This window comes from Carassius gibelio, chromosome A23, assembly GCF_023724105.1.
Source record: "Carassius gibelio isolate Cgi1373 ecotype wild population from Czech Republic chromosome A23, carGib1.2-hapl.c, whole genome shotgun sequence".
Classification (NCBI taxonomy): domain Eukaryota; kingdom Metazoa; phylum Chordata; class Actinopteri; order Cypriniformes; family Cyprinidae; genus Carassius; species Carassius gibelio.
Genome location: NC_068393.1, coordinates 22,550,435 through 22,567,332, shown reverse-complemented (window position 1 = coordinate 22,567,332; position 16,898 = coordinate 22,550,435). Strand labels below are relative to the sequence as shown.

At 36.6% G+C, this 16,898-nt stretch overlaps 2 protein-coding genes across 3 annotated transcripts; both read left to right on the top strand.

The window, feature by feature from the left end:
* Positions 1 to 104: 104 nt before the first annotated feature.
* Positions 105 to 16,536, top strand: LOC127944804 (homeobox protein Hox-C8a). 2 transcript variants are annotated; one of them, XM_052541076.1, is made up of 3 exons: positions 105 to 436; positions 13,287 to 13,680; positions 14,879 to 16,536. In XM_052541076.1, the coding sequence occupies exons 1-3, from the start codon at positions 398 to 400 to the stop codon at positions 15,193 to 15,195; spliced, it is 750 nt and encodes a 249-aa protein (XP_052397036.1). In that variant the 5' UTR covers positions 105 to 397; the 3' UTR covers positions 15,196 to 16,536. The 2 variants fall into 2 exon arrangements, with proteins under 2 accessions (XP_052397036.1, XP_052397037.1); XM_052541077.1 differs by lacking the exon at positions 105 to 436 and having other exon boundaries at positions 12,983 to 13,680.
* On the top strand, positions 5,431 to 10,298 carry LOC127944802 (homeobox protein Hox-C9a-like). Its single transcript, XM_052541074.1, has 2 exons — positions 5,431 to 7,759; positions 8,845 to 10,298. Exons 1-2 carry the CDS (start codon positions 7,192 to 7,194, stop codon positions 9,087 to 9,089), a joined length of 813 nt encoding a protein of 270 aa, XP_052397034.1. The 5' UTR covers positions 5,431 to 7,191; the 3' UTR covers positions 9,090 to 10,298.
* Positions 16,537 to 16,898: the final 362 nt, after the last annotated feature.

Genomic DNA, 16,898 nt, shown 5'->3' with positions numbered 1-16,898 from the left:
GACAGGGAAGAAAGTCAAAAAGAGAAAGTGCATAGCACTTTCAGTATGAGAGGGAAACCCATAACGTTGATTTAAATATTATCCAGGTGACCACAGTAAGTCAAGGTCATAAAATTGTAATGTCATGACGGTCCTGGAAAGCGCTGGGGGTGGATTTTATGATCTGCAAATATAATGTGCTGCTGCAGTAAAGATGCATTAAAAAGGTGAGTGGAGGAGGGCTAATTCACATACTCGGAACTGCAATGTGCTGGCCTCACTGACGCGCTCTGCGGTCTGCCTGGCTGTTTTGGAATCAGGAACCTTTCATTATGGAGTAATGTTACGCTTTGATACGATGGACTGAACACGGAGGAATCCAAGACCTACAGCGGCGGTGAATGAATGAGTGGATCCTATGAGCTACGTTAATCAGACAGTGTCCAGAAGGTTCAAGGTAGGAAAACGTTTTCCTTATTTTGTATCGATTTGAGCTCATGCGCTGACATGGATAACAGCTTTGTTTTGAACGAATTTCTTGAGATGTGGACTTGGCTCAGTGCTTCTGACAGTTGTCGATAATTGCGCCCCATCTTCCAAGCACAAGTTAAAGTTGTGGAGATCAACTCATGCTGACATGTGTTATAAATAAATATCAGCTATTCCCAGTCCCTCTGAAGTACATTTTTTTTCTCTTTTTACTAGAGTTGTATTTTTTATTTGATAATTTTCTTGTTCTACAAAAACCCACAGGAAACTCTTTTGATAGTCTCATTCATGTTGAAGGTCCATACTCATTTGCATGCTACTTATTTGTCAGTGGGTCTCTGACTTGTAACCGTTTAGTGTTGGAATTAGCCATACAGGTTGAGAAGTGTCGTTTGGTGATCATTTTGCTGTCAGTTGTTAAAACTGCCCAAAAGCTCTGGCCTTTCAGGCATACTATAACTATTTCAAATGAGGTTTGATCAAATTAAGGCCCGAAGCTGTGAGGAATAAAATCCTTACTTATCTTTGCAGAATATGTGATGTGTCTCCTCCTGTGGATAACGCCGTTACGCACGGCTGGTGCGTGGTTTAGGTAGTTTCATGTTGTTGGGATTGGCTTCCTGGCTCGACAACAAGAAACTGCCTTGATTACGTCAGTTCGTCTTCATCAAGGGCGACAATTGCCGTTAAATTACACCCTGTGCAATGAAGTTTCCGCAAATGGCATTGTAAATGAACTGAACGATTATAGCCACAGCGGGCTCTTTTTCTCCTTTGCTCGCCTTTATGCTCGCCTTTATGCTCGTCTCTGGTTGTAAAAAAAAAAAAAAAAGAATCTAGAATCTCAGAGGGAAAAAGGACTGTTAACATCAAGGGGCAAACTTAGTACTAAGGTCCTTATTATTGCTCATTCTATGATTCAAAGCAATGGCCTAAAGTGTTCTAGCCACCCTTTGCCATTAGAAATGATGACTGAGTGACTGAGGTGTTAGCAAGAAATTGCAGTCCAATTTTTAATGAAAAAAAAAAAAATGGTGGACTGACGGACGGCTATGAAATCAGAAAAAAGTACAATTTTATGTATATATATATATATATATATATATAATGTATTTATGTATTAACTGTTCCTAAATTGGTCAGTTATGAATTTTATTCTTTGCATATAGTCATAACCACGTGCGCGTGCGTGTGTATGAGACTAAACATTCTTACAAATTTTATTAAACTTGTCTGGCTTTGATGTTGTACTCTAAGAAACCTGAGCTAACAAGTATAAAATGTAACTCTTCATATCTGTTTTGAAGTGCTACGCTACTTTTCACTAACGTGGGCCAACCACACACTTTTTTTTAACCAGTAAATGGCCTGGCTCAAAAGAGAAAAACTGCATTTGTAAAGGGCCGTTTAAACTAATTATGTTTACATGTCAGCATCAAGTACAGTAGCAGTGGTAGTAACCGCAACTGCAAAAGCACATTAAAAAGCGTTGCCACAACAGACTTACTGGCTAGTATCCACGGCAGACACAGTTGGACCTAGCACTATAAACTGTGAACCTGCGTGGCTGCTTCAGGGAGATTTTACTACCTTATCAGACTTATTTTTTTTTATTGTTAGTGTAACCTAATGTATGTTTATTCTTTATATTATTCTGTAGACATATAACAACATAATAATACCGACTTGATTACAACGTTTTAGCATTAGCCTATCATTCTATATACACACTGTTTTTCTGAAATTTAAACTCGGCACATTCAAAATTCTTAATTCCTCAAACATTTCTACACTATTATTAATTAGTAATAACTTTTATTATAAGATACACATAAAAGCAGAGACAGAGAACAATAATTTTAGGTTATAGTACAGTGCCTTTGTTTATTTTGTTTCATTTTTATTAGTTAGGTGCAGTGCGGAATCTGTGTTTTCATATGTTTTTAAATATAAACATTGCATATTTTTTAAATATAGCTTTTTATTTTAAACAGGTCAAAATTTAATTAATAAGCGGGGAACATCAATGTGTGTGCTTCGACGTTACATACACTGTACAGTAGTAAAGAGACAGTGCCTTCTAAAAAAAAAATTATCAGCTGTATAATATGTAGGAATAATAAGCTAATTTACTTAGGGTAATGTTTTTGGTAAAGTTGTGTGTTGTAAAGGGCCTCATCAGAGACTTGTCCTTTTTTCCTGGTAGAGTAGACTTTGGATTTCACCATATATGCTTGTTTTCTTAACCCCTCCCCTCCCCAGTCTGGAATCCAAAGTCATTTTCATTCAGTTGAGTGAATGGGGTTCTCCTCTGGAATGCGTCACCAACAAAGAGTTTACAGCACGCGTAATAGCCCCACAGGACACTGTCGCCTAGCATGCGGATATAGCGACAATATCCTCAAATAGCCTAAGGATTGGTGGACATCAAAACACCTTTTGCTTAGTATGTATATATACTATAGTTGGAATGTTTCCCTGCGTTAGGAAGTATATAGTACTATTTCCAAACGCGCGGCATTGGGCATATCTGTAGTAGCATTAGCAATGGCCTATGCCTTGTTTGGTGCATATGTAAGCATTTGAATGATTACTGGTTAGTTTTCAGTGGGTTTGAATGAAGATAATGTCGACGGCTTTACTGTGGCTATATATTTTTACGTTATTCTTTGATCTCAGCTCTTTTGCCTCACTGTTTTGTATTTTCAGTGAATAAACCTGAATGCAATTTTCAGCACACGTGGTTATTTTAAATGAATCCATCGTTTCAAATTAATCACGTTCTGTTATGTATAGCTTTGCATTCATGCTGGAACACATTTCGAAACATTTGCACTATTTGCTGTATTTCTGTTTATGTCGCCCAAGGTCGCAAGCATTAATTTGATGTTGTAATATGATACTGTATACCACTAGTGATTTCTCTCTCCAATAAATGCAAATATAGGCCCATCTAAACACAAAATACTAAAAATGTCAAACTTGTTATATGGCTTCTTTTAATTTGACATGAAATCAACATTACATATTTGCTAAAACCACATATATTTAAATGAATGCATTAAAGGAAACAGTATAGTGCATTATGTTCACGTTGAGCATGGCACGCCGAAATCTAAAATAATATACAATTAATAAAGTACAGTAAAAAAAGGACCTTTTTTAAACACATAACATAATGAAATTGTGTGTAAATGATTTGGGATTGATTCATTCCAATATTTTGAACTGATACCCATACCACATTTGATTTTTAACACAGTGTTGTCTTTTTAATAATGTGTACTAAAATGGCTAGGTATACTGCGAGGTGTAAACGTTTCTCATTATACTAGGTATATAATGAGGAACGTTTACATATATCCTCATATATACCAAAAATGAACAAATAAATAAATAACTAATTATATTGAATGAAATAAATTCAGAAAGATTAAAATATTTAAGAAAATATTAGTTTCAACCTACTCCTGATTTTTAAGTGTGACTTTTAGGTAGGCTTTTTTACAACATCAGTAGCCTATTAAAACAAATACTGAAGTCGATCGCAGAGTATCCAAATTTTGTATAACAACGGAAGATGGAGGTTAATGTTTATATATTCCCTTAAATCAGCGTGAATTAGCAATGATACTGCCGTGCTGTTGTTGACTCAGAATGGAAAGTATGTTTCTTAATGACAACTTAAAACCCGTTTGAAGGATTCAATTATGTTAATACAAGAAAAAGCTATCTATTATATAAAACTACATTGTTTATAGTAAAACTAGACTATATGCACAAGTGGGGAAATATGTGAATAAGCAGCTCCTTGTGCCGTATAAACAAGACATTTTCTTTAATACAGCCACACAGCGGAAAGTGCTGTATTTTAGATATAATATGCTACGTACTTGTAAATCCTATAAAGATGTCTGTTACAGGCTAATGTGTATGTTTTAAAAGCTAAATGTTGAGATGAATAGAACACTGAGTGAGCTCGCACTGTAGTGTGCTCGTAAATGTGTAGTGTGCACCGCAGTCTCATTTTTATCCTGAGTCACCCTGCACAGTTTAACTGCCAACACTGCAGCGAATACTGTATTCCACCGATTTGTACAATGTTAAAGCACAAGATCGTTATCCTATTAGCGAATGCGACGACATAGCGAATTATAAATGATATCTCCCTTTTTCGAGGGAGATATCGCAATATAGTTTATAATCCTAATAAACTGATATCAAGTGAGAAAAAAATATCCTTGTTAGTCACCGAATTCATTTTAATCTCTATATAATTAATTTTATAACACACAAAACTGAAATTTTAAATAAGGCTGGACTAAGAAGACAATTTTAGTAAGAAATGTCACACTCATAAAACAGTCAAATATACACGGTTTAATGTTTTATTTTGATAATGCGTCTTTCCCTTAAAAACAACATTATATCATCAAACAAATTGCATTTTTACATGCAGCCTATACATGTTTACATGAAAAACATTTGAATACAATAATTGTGTGTGTGTGTGTGGGGGGGGGGGGGGGTAAATAAAGTGGGCTAAGTGGAAGCAGCTTTAGCATCAAGGTACCACGCCCTCGGAAAAACAGATAAAGGGGTCTTAAGCTGCATTTACTGCTCTATTCTGCACTGTTTTTATTTTTTATTTTTATACGGTTATTTGCAGAGGAATGTTTCATATTAAACACGTTATATTTGTTTGTTCTGTAGCTATATGCCACAAGTTAATTATTTTAACAATTTAACAATTTGATTCGATGCATTGATTCCGACAATATGATACAGTCTCACACCAAAGCTTTCAATTATTTATACTGACATAAGATTTTACTTTCACTTTAGTTCAGAGAATCTAAATTATATTGCTTTCGCATTTTATAACAAGGAGAAATCAGATCCATCTCATAATCAGCAACCCTTCCTATTAAACAAATAATGAGTAGCTAAGTGAAACGGCATAAAAGCATAAATGTCCTTTGTTTTCTTTTGCTTTTAGCTGTTTTGCTGAATCAAAAACTTTAATTAGCTGTTTTGCAACTAAAAAAGAGAGGCATAATGGCCCTCATTACTCTGGGTCGAGTATTTGTAAACTATTTAACTAATATAACAGTGTAGCAGTTTTAATAGCTATTTGTAGTATAAGATTAATATTGAGAGTCTGAATTGCACACATATTTTTATTTGTTGTGGCTATATTTTGATAATGTCTGGTGTTTCCACAGAAAACAGGGCGGAAAAAAAGCCCGACCTCATGTGGCCGGTTTCATACTGGGCCTAACACTGACAATGACTGCAGACCAAAATCAACAGATTTCCAAGTGTCGCAAATACGCTTATAAGAAAAATTAAATCTAAAATACAGCGATTCACATATTAACTGTAAAATGTTTAAGCGGTGTCGTTTTTTAAACATACAAGAGCGTGAAGTTAAAGTATTTAATAGATTTGTAGAATAAAATTATTTTAATGTGTATGTTTCAGCCAGTAGACTGTTAATAATTCCAAATTCGGAAACCAAATGAATAAAAAAAAAAAAAATTATTTAGAAAACATTTCACATAGCTATTATTTCAATTAACAAGATGATTAAGTTTGTATAGAATTAAGTAGATTAAGTTGAATCGCAAAAAAATGCAAATTACAGAAAAAAATAAAATAAATAAAAGAATGGAAATTACAATAAATTTACAAAACTTAGGCTATGTAGATTGTGTTATGCAATTACATTTTGCTAAACAAAAACAAACAATTGCAGTAAAACGGATAAAGCTAAAAACTTTTTTTTTCTAAGCTTTCTCATACAATTTTAAGAGCTAACAGAGTTGGTCAACAGTTTTCTGGTATATTCGACAGAGGTTTGATGAGACTTTTTTCACAAGCGTAGTGTTGGTTTTATGTAATACCAGGAACTCAACTGCAGTTTTATTAACGACACGTTTATGAACAATCAAATGGTCCTCGTAAAAATTTATTGAAGGACATAAAAGCATGCACGACCGCTTGACGAATATAGCCGCAGTTGTGGTGCGTTTTCAGGCGTCTTAATATTCCCACCGCCCCGATTTGTTTAAAACTCCATTTTATGAGGGATATCCCAAATGTATTTATTTGAAACTCGTGGAAAATAGGACTTTTGTGCGTAAAAGCAACCCTTTACACAGCACTAGAGCCGTGTATTTGTCAAAAGTATTCCATTGGGTCCTTTCCAATTATATATAATTAATAGTGAAACAGTGAGAAAGTAATATACATCTGTTTCTTTTTTCTAATTGTTTTAATAAATAACATTGTGCAGTGAGGGATGCGTACAAGGCTAGCCACAGCACAGTAGCATTCTCTAGACAGAGATTGATTACACCAACAAATAGTGCCCCTTTTAAGACCGTTAACACACATTCACTTCTGCTTCGTAAGACTACAAATAACTATTTACCTTAATCAGTTGCATCATAATGTATTGGAAACACACCATCTTCATATGTTTAGGCTCTGTTAAAAAAAATAACATTAGTATTAAGCAACCTACTGCAAGCTCGAAGTGCATTGCTGTTCCAGGAGAACGCGCGCATTGATCTGCTGTGCAGTTTTTCAGGGGGTAAATGCAATCACGTGTTCCATTGGCGTCCAATCCCAGCTAGGGAAGCTTTCTGAAATAATTACCTGTCTTGATTGTTCTACGGTCAGATAAAAAAGTACAGATACACTCCATATAATAATCGGATGCATGTAAAAGAGAAGGGAAACATCGCCATGTCGGCTACGGGTCCCATAAGTAATTATTATGTGGATTCCTTGATCAACCATGAGAGCGAGGATGTTCTAGCGAGTCGTTTCACAGCCACTGGTCCGATATCCTCCAGCTCACGCCCGACGCCCCTGGTCCCGGAATGCGCGGATTACCCGTCCTGCAGCTTTGCCCCGAAACCACCAGTCTTTACTACCTCGTGGGCCCCTGTTCACTCCCAGTCGTCAGTGGTTTACCATCCATACACTCACCAACCTCACCTAGGCACAGACTCAAGGTACGTTCGCTCTTGGCTGGAGCCTATCCCCGGTACCGTGTCATTTCCAGGATACGCAGGGAATAGCAGGCACTACGGGCTGAAGCCCGACACCTTCCAGGATACCCGTACTGGAGACTCTTTGGGCTCGAACGGACGCACTTACACGGATTATCTCTACTGCTCCGCCGTCGACATTCGGGAAAAGCACCAGAACACACCGTCGCCTGAGACGGAGAGTCTGTCTTCCGGGAAGCACAAAGACGACAAGGCTGAATTAGACCCGAGTAAGTTAGAGCTATTCTTGTTTACAACCGAGAATGGGATGCTTCCTAGTTTATTGCGTTCGCTTGGTGGTTGGCTGTTGTCCGTCGTAAAACCAAGTTCTATACCCTTTCATCCTCTGTGCTGTTCTCGGCCGACTCAAGTCTGCTTTGGGGCTATCCATTGATGACAAATGCCATAGGATTGGGTTGTAAAACGGATTTTGAGCCATAAAATGGTCTCCTAAAAAGCCAAGTCTGGCAACGAAGGTTGCATGTGATGTTTACAAATAGCCGTACCATTATCATTATCAATAATTTTAGTACGGTATAACCATATTACTGTGTTTGATTTAATGTGGAAATGTATAAATTTAGCTTGCGGTTGTTTCAGTAACAGTACAGACGGCTGTAAAGCGAAGAATCGTATGAACACCTAAAATTAAGTATTTTTAGTCTATAGCTAATTGTGAGTTTCAAGTGTTATATATTTTATTATAACTCATAAACACTAATATTACTTTTGAATTATACTTGTCCTGGGCTGTATTACAAGATAACTACTGAAATGTCAAATTAAAAATGTAAAATGCGGGGGCTGTTGTTTTGAACTGTTTAATTAAATATAATTTGAATATAAATGTAGCAGTTTCTACATCAAGAAACAGCACGTGGAATGTCCACAGTGCATTCACTGCATAGCAAAACTTTGAGCGTAGACTTGTGAAGGCTTGAGTCACAAGCCTTTGCTTTTTTATGGGCCTATAAAGCAAATAGGTACACTCACCAGTTTACAGCGCCATTTCCATCTAAGAGTTTGCAAAGCTACTTGAAATAGACAGACCTCCTATGCTATTAACTGGTATTTACACATATTAAGCCTGAACATTTAATTGAAGACTGATCTAAAATGAGAAGTGTTGTTAGTTGCTACGGTTTAAAAAATATATTGCTTTATACACGTCTGTCACAAGCAAGCAAGAAAAAAAAACGTTCTTTATATATTAGAATATAATCGGGTAAACTTCATGCCACAGTACTAATCTATTTTTGACAGCGTGTTTGTTTACAGCAGCAGCTAATCAGACTTGTTCTATGCTGTTTTTCAGATAATCCTGTGGCAAACTGGATCCACGCGCGCTCCACTCGAAAGAAGCGTTGTCCATACACCAAGTATCAAACACTCGAACTCGAAAAGGAATTTTTATTCAATATGTACCTCACAAGAGACCGGCGATATGAGGTAGCAAGGGTGCTGAACCTGACGGAGCGACAAGTCAAAATCTGGTTCCAGAACCGACGGATGAAGATGAAGAAAATGAACAAAGAAAAAAACGACAGTAAAGAACAATAAACTAAAAGTCATTCTTTGGATACAGACTGAAGGAAAATCGTCATTTAGTATCGATATGAGTCTTAACATTTGCACCTTCGGCCCATAACAGGAACATAGAAAACGAAAAGGCTATCCTTAATGGATATTAAGGATATTAATTCAAACGTGATGATATAAGTATGATTTAATGTAAGTGTAATTTTACCATCCAGACTTAAATCATATTAATATTATACGTAGAGCTAGTTTGGATTTACATAACATTTATTTACTCTCTCAGACACACACACACACACACACACACACACACACAAAGAGGACTCTGCAGAGAAGCTGCCTCGAAGTTTCAGAGAGAAAATACTTGAACTACTTTAAATTCAAATTCCTAATTTATGCTCTCTATGTGGTTGCTTCTTTTCTATTCTTTCATTATTTGTAGGAGGTTTGAAAGTCGAGTATTTTATAAAGAATAACAATTCTGTAGTTACAAAATATACGTGTTTGATTCGATGTGCTTAGTTTGTTTCTGATGATGTACCTGTTTGTGTATTTTACATTCTTTAAACTGTAAATGAGTTTCATCATAGATTGTAGATATATCCAAATATATACAACCGTGCTAATATGACTTTTGTGTCTCATTCCATTTATTTTACCGCACAAGGGAGGCAAACTGTTAAATGTGTGCTATCCAGGTTTAGCATTGAGTTTGGCCTACACATACAACGTTCTCGTGTGGAAAGTATCGAGGTTGGAGTAAGAGCACGATGGCAAGGCCACTGTAAAGACGTTGTTAGTGTGACCGTCAAAATATAAAATGTGCACATCCCACAAAGATCAAATACCAAAAAGCCTGTGGTAGGCCCCATCCACTCCCCTGCCTTATTTTTATTTTTAATGTTTTGTATTTAATTGCAATATTGTTTCCAAGCACTAAAACTTTTTTTCTCATTTTTAAATGTATTTTCATTTTATTTTGACATTTAAATTAATAACATCAATAGATAATAATTATTGTTGTTGTTGTTGTTCTTTGTAATAGTAGGCCTAGATTTAAAAATTATGTTAATTAATATGACAACTTTTCAAAGGAAAAATAATGCCAGAAATCCGCTTTTTAAATCTGTGGTACCGATATGTCAGAGTCACAAAATGCATAAATGTTTTACAGAAATTTCATCAACCTTGAACAAATAAATAAATCAAAGACATTAACTACAACAATAATGGCTTGTTTTAATCAGCTCTGCGTTGTTGGCGTTTGGAATAAGGCCTTTCGGTATAATCTTTTATTTTCTTTTTAAATGCATAACTAAACTTTTCAAGTTCCTATCTCTTATCGTATGGTAACTGCAATACGACTAATTGTAAAATTTTTATTATTATTTTTACTTATTTATGAAGGCCTAACAGTAGCAGCGGTGGAAGGCTATATAATTAAAGGTCATATGTGTATCACTAGCCTTGCTCTGGGTCGAAATGGCCTTTTTGTGGGCTTTAATAATACGAACAGGATGCGGTTATTTCAAAGCCCAATCGACCACGTTTCCGCCCCAGAGCAAAACTGCTAGTTTTACAACCCTGCTGGAGCTTGGTGTTGTTTGTCTCAGATGCAGACAAACAAAGCCAACCTGGCTAACTGGCTAGACGTCTGGGCTAAATTACTTTATGGTTTAATGGACGTTGGTGGAGGATCCTCGGATCCTCTCTAAGAGTTCTGCAAAGCCATTTAGTCCTTTAGGCTAAGAGGCAAAGGCAATCCACCAACACCACAAGATGCATTCAGAAGTCAATCCAAGTCTTTTAACGACGCTAAACCGAAAAAGCTTAGTTTTCACTTAACACAAGCTTGTAAAGCTAATTTACGGTATCCATACTGGTACTGTAAGCCTTTAAATCATGTATTGATACTGCTAAAGTGTTATGTGTTTTCACAGTCCAAAGTTTCCTATAAAGGTACATTCAAATAGGCTTTCTGTCATTGTCCTAATTTATTTGGATAGCTGTATGTTTTGCGGTACGAATCGTGTGGCCTTGGCCTCCAGTCAATGGTCATTTGTAAAAATTACCCCCAAGCACACTAGATGGCGCTATTGACTCACAGTTAAGGCTTTTTGGGCCGCTGAAGCCTGAGAGTGTGTTACAAGAAGAGTGCTGAAGGAATGGCCTTCTGTTATTAATCACAGTTTTGGCTTAGAAAGAAATGTCGTAATAAACGTTACATTTACACCATCTTTATCATACTCTTAAAACAATTGTTTGTTTTATTTCTTTTTAATGTCGTTTTTATGTTGTCTCCAATGTTCATGCTATGACGCTTTTCACACTCCCCGTCTTTCTTTTGTTTGCCACAATCCGATGAGACTTACAGAAAGCAGAGTGTCGGGTTTAATGCTGCAGTAGGCTACATAACTGACATAGCTAATTTATTGAAGGCGCTGAGAAATCGTGACATCATTTTTGTCTCAGATCTTGTTTACAAATGTGGCAGGATATGCTTTCCATTTATTTACTTATTTTTGGATACCGTTATTATTTTTAGAAGACGCGTTAGTCTGTGCCACTATTTGACGAGCGGATATAACACTATCATATATGATGCTTTAAAAATGACATTGATTTATAGCCTAATCGGGACCTTTGAAATTTAGTTTAACTGTCCCCTGTAGACAGCATTTTGATACATATTTTAATTCGTGTTGCATTTATTATTATTGCTATTAAAACAAAATATAGCTAATAATAATAATAATAATATCGATTATTAAAACAATTCTGTTAAAAAATTAAAAGCATTACTTTTTATGTAATAAAATTATTTTCCTAATTGCCTTGTTTTGTTGTTGTTGTTGTTGTTTTCGTTACAAAAAATACTCCATTGTAGCTTTGTTCCTACAACTGAGACAATGATCCAGAATCTGGATCTTTATTGACTGCGAGATGTCTATAAATTGCCTGTGCGCGCGCCTTTCCCGTTTAACAGTGAAGTGTAAAAATTATCAAGTAACGACACAAAACCACATGCTCATATTTTGGGAAGGTCTTAAAATGAGCAAAGCCGAGATAAACAACACGCCATTAATGTGTCTAGTAAAATAACGAGGCATCAATTGCGCAATTTTATTGTGTCAGTGCGGCAGATTTACAACTTTTTAGTATGGTTTAGCAGGGCCAAGAGAAGCTTGCGTGTTTCGCTTTTCTCTCGGTGTGTTAGCAGTCTAACACAAATAATCAAAGAAGGGGTCACAACTCATTGTCACAAGCTTAAATAACATCAGCAGCGGCAGCAATAAATAACAATAATAATAATAATAATTAATAATAGGCTTAAAATGTTACACATTTTCCATTGCAATTATTTTTGTAATTTGTGTTTAGTTAGCTGGTAGCCTATGCGGTGTCAATCGTTGTAGCCATTTCTTCGTAATGTTCGTAAACTTGACTAGCCTAATGTAGTCTCTGTGGGTTAGCTATGGCTCAAATCTGAAACAAAAACAAAACTTATAAACCCATCAGAATAGATGTGTAATGGTCCGGGTGTATATGGTCTGTTACAAGAAAATGATACCTAGTTATATCATAAATGAAATACCAGACAAATTGTTTCAACGTGACCACAAGACCAAACTGACCAGTATGAAGCTGTCGTAACCTGCGGATCTTTTTAAAAACTTTAATGATTCTTTAATATCTGCACCCGGTGTTATTTAATTATAATAAAACACACAGACAACTGTTTCCCCTTCAAGGTAGACGTCTGTGGACGCACTGGAAAGATGAGGAGCCAAAGGGTGGGGTGTAGGGGACAAGGGGTGGGGGTGGGGGGGTCTCATTGTAGTGGGGGTGGCTGGTGGGAGGCAAAAAAAAGTACGAGCTTGTGACTGAGCCGTCGGAGCTAGCCAGCTTTAACCTTAACACACATCCACCGTGCACGCCATGATTTGAGACTGCAAAAGGAAAAGGCTGGCGATAGGAAGAGAGAGAGAGAGACTAAGCGAGTGGAGCTGAAGTGGGAACTGCCTCAGATTGTCCGAAGGGGCAGCATTTCTCCATCTAGTTCCGGTTGCTCTGTCTGCGTTGCATGCCATTTGGAACTGCAACAATAGGTTGCCACCATTTAGAGAGGGGAATTTATTTTTGTTTTTAAACCAGACTGACTGTTTTTAATGCTAGATAAACATGAGCTCTTATTTTGTTAACCCTCTTTTTTCCAAGTACAAAGGCGGCGAAACATTAGAGCCAACTTACTACGACTGCAGGTTTCCACAGAGCGTTGCCCGAAGCCACACGCTTGTATATGGACATGGAGCAGCTGCGCCGGGTTTTCAACACCCGTCGCATCACGTACAGGACTTTTTCCATCACGGAACCACAGGTATCTCCAACCCCGGTTATCAACAGAACCCTTGTGCATTGGCATGTCACGGAGACGCAACGAAATTTTATGGATATGAAGCTCTTCCGAGGCAACCGCTTTATGGTACCCAGCAAGAGGCCAGCTTAGCGCAATACCCAGACTGTAAATCGTCCAATAGCACTAACCCTGGAGAAGGCCACTTAAGTCAGAACTCCTCTCCGAGCCTCATGTTCCCATGGATGCGGCCTCACGGTTAGAGCTCTTACTATTTCATTTTCTCTTCACTGAATGTGTGTGTGTGTGTGTTACTGCGTCAGTGTGTCAAGAGCCTTATTCTTGTGTAGTGTACAGTGTTCAGAGATCAGGTGGGTCATGCGTTTTTTATTAGTTTACTTCACTGGACCATTACTGAATATTTGTAAAAAAAAAAAAAAAAAAAAAAAAAAAAAAAAACCTTTGTATTGATTTTGTTGGCTAGATTGTAAAGACAGGATGGATAGATCTTATCCGTGTGTTTTTATCAAATATGTGATTGTTGAGATTTGTGATTGCAATGTGTAGTGGTAAACAGTAATGGCAAAAGTTTGTGCCATTTTGTTGTATTTAAATTGACGTTGTTCGATTGTTTCTATTAATCAGTTTTTCCTTCTTGTTGAGGAAAAAGGAAAAAAATCTAAAACAAAACAAGAGAACAAAAGATATTGTTCACCGATCAAATTAGATTCTAAAATAAAACTTTTTAACACCTACTAGTGTCAAGTGTATTGGAGTCTTACTTGGATGTATAAGCCTATAATTTAAGACCAACTCGTAATGAACCTGAATGAGGACATAAAGTGTTCCATCTATTTATTTTGTTTGAGTGACGGAGTGTTTGTTTGTCTGTCTGTCTGTTTGTCTGTATGTCTGGCTGTCTGTCTATCTGTGTGTGTGTGTGTGTGTGTGTGTGTGCGTTCGCCTGTGTGCGCGCGCTCGCTCGCTCGCTCCGATGCAGCAGGTTAAATTAACTTCTTTGCGTTACTGACCTGAATTAAAGCTGATGTCTAACTCAAATAAACGTCGCATTTATGGCTAAAATCTAATTATGTGACAGATCTACTTATAGGAAAGTCACTGTAGAAGCTTAGTTATATCCCCTATAACTACAGTGTCTGTCCACAACTGATTTGAATATGTTCTGGGGGAAATCTTAGCAATGAGTACATTAGTATTTCTTTATGCAATGTGTGTAGGTGTGTGTGTATGGGTGTATGGTTGGGGGGAAAAGAAAGTAGTTCTAAGTTTAAACCATTATAACCGTTTATTAATTTTGGTTTGCACATATGTAACTAGCAGCTTACTATTGATGTTTCCTTCTTGTTTTTATAATTGCATCCAAGAATATGTAAATGGAAAAAGAACGAAGGAATGAAGACTGGTAATTGACACATATTTTTGTTTCAATCCAAAGCTCCTGGGAGACGCAATGGAAGGCAGACATACAGCCGTTACCAGACTCTTGAGCTGGAGAAAGAGTTCCTCTTCAACCCATACCTCACGCGCAAGCGTCGTATTGAAGTGTCCCACGCGCTGAGCTTAACTGAGCGGCAGGTGAAGATCTGGTTTCAGAATCGCCGAATGAAGTGGAAAAAAGAAAATAACAAAGACAAATTTCCGGGCCAGAGAGGAGAGGCTGAAGCAGAGGCCGAAGAAGAGGGCAACGAGGACGGTGAGGTGGAGGAAGGAGAAGACAAGGAAACGGAAGAGAAAGAAGAAAGCAAGGAGTGATTTTATGGTCTTTTTATGGTTATATGGCAGATATTGAAGAGGTCTCGCGAATGGGCAATGAAAGAGAAGACACGACAATTTTATTACAAACAGTTGGGTCAAGAAGTGAGAAAATCCCCCTCGATACAAAAGTACCAAAACCTGCCCAAAGGAAAAAAAAAAAAAAAATCGGTTTTATTTTTTATTATTATTATTTTTAACCAACACACGAGGACTTTTACCATTGGCGAAAAGTGTATCTGTATGTGTATTTGGCAAATTACTCAAAGAGACAGATTAACTGAATCACAATAACCCATAGTTTTAGTAAGGAAAATGTAAGCAGCATGAGAAGCATTTAACGCAATTAAACATTTATTTTATACTTGAGGGTGTTTGGGGGATAAAATTGACTAAGATGCAATCATTTGAAATACTGACAGAATTGCATCAGCTTGTCACTTTTAAAAACGATTGGTCTTGTATATAAAATCAGGTCACAACATGCTGGCATTACGAATCAAATTGACAAGATTGTGTTCAGTGTAAAGCTATTTCTGCAATCCGAATATGGAAATATTGGTTGTTGATATTTCAACGCATTAGTGCCATGTGTGCGGACAAAGAGGATGGCAAGTGTAGAAAATGCATTCTGTATTACATACTTTATCGATTACTTAACTGTTCTTTATTGTTATTCTATGTGAGTGGGCGAGGTTACAGTTTGTATTTTTTCGATTATTTTGACTCAGCAGAGATTGCTATCGTTTGAAAATCTCGAAAGAAGCTACCTAATCATGGGAAATTTGCAATATACATTTCTACCTAGAGATTTCATAGACTCTTAATTGTTTTGTAGTATTTTTAACCTAAGTTATGTAATTTACCCTTTAAACACTTATTATGATTATCGAGCTCTTTGAAGTCTTCGGAAGACATGGATAGCTCGAAGCCAATCTGAACTATTTTAAAAGATTGTACCACGGCACTACCTAAAAACAAAGTTTTGCTAGCAAGAATGAATTATTAATTTATTCTACATGCTGCTTTGTTGAAAATATTTAGACATTTCCGCCAACAACTTAAACTGCCTATAGAAAATGCACATTAATGTGTAGATGAACACGCTAATTACTACCCTACCTTATCTAAGGAAAGAGAGTCATTTATCGTGCTGGTGTTATAGCGTAGATTTTGAATTGCACTGAGTATAATCTTCATGTACGTCTTGTAATATCTTGCTGTTATCAATATGCTCGTTTTCCTTGTGTTCCTCGTGTGAATATAGACAAATTCGTGTGTGTCCACGCCATTGTTGTTGAAATCAACAGAAGAATAAACAAGGTGGCTCATTCTCTCACATCTCATGTCTTTTTTTTTTTTGTTGTTGTTGTTGTTGCCTGAATCCACTTGACAAAACACTAAAGTTACAAAATACCCAAAACTGCATATTTTTTTGTTTGAATTCATGTTTAATACTACAAATGCAATAGACTCACAATCTTTTCATAGTATAGTCTATATTCCTTGTCTGTGTAATGTCTGAAATGGCAAATGCAACCAAAAATAATCACACATTATGATGTGTTTATAATCTAAAACAACATTTCAAGGACTCAATTAATTAATCAATTTGTTGACTCCGTTAAAAATATTATCAGTTCATGCAAATGGCGTGATCAACACAGTAGGACGAAATCATTTAAAGCAATCATGCAAAATCT

Coding starts and splice junctions, on each gene's coding strand:
- LOC127944804 (XM_052541076.1), top strand. CDS start 398: ATGAGCTACGTTAATCAGACAGTGTCCAGAAGGTTCAAG. Junction 437..13,286: donor CAGTGTCCAGAAGGTTCAAG/GTAGGAAAACGT, acceptor CTTTTTTCCAAG/TACAAAGGCGGCGAAACATT. Junction 13,681..14,878: donor CCCATGGATGCGGCCTCACG/GTTAGAGCTCTT, acceptor TTCAATCCAAAG/CTCCTGGGAGACGCAATGGA.
- LOC127944802 (XM_052541074.1), top strand. CDS start 7,192: ATGCATGTAAAAGAGAAGGGAAACATCGCCATGTCGGCTACGGGTCCC. Junction 7,760..8,844: donor CAAGGCTGAATTAGACCCGA/GTAAGTTAGAGC, acceptor GCTGTTTTTCAG/ATAATCCTGTGGCAAACTGG.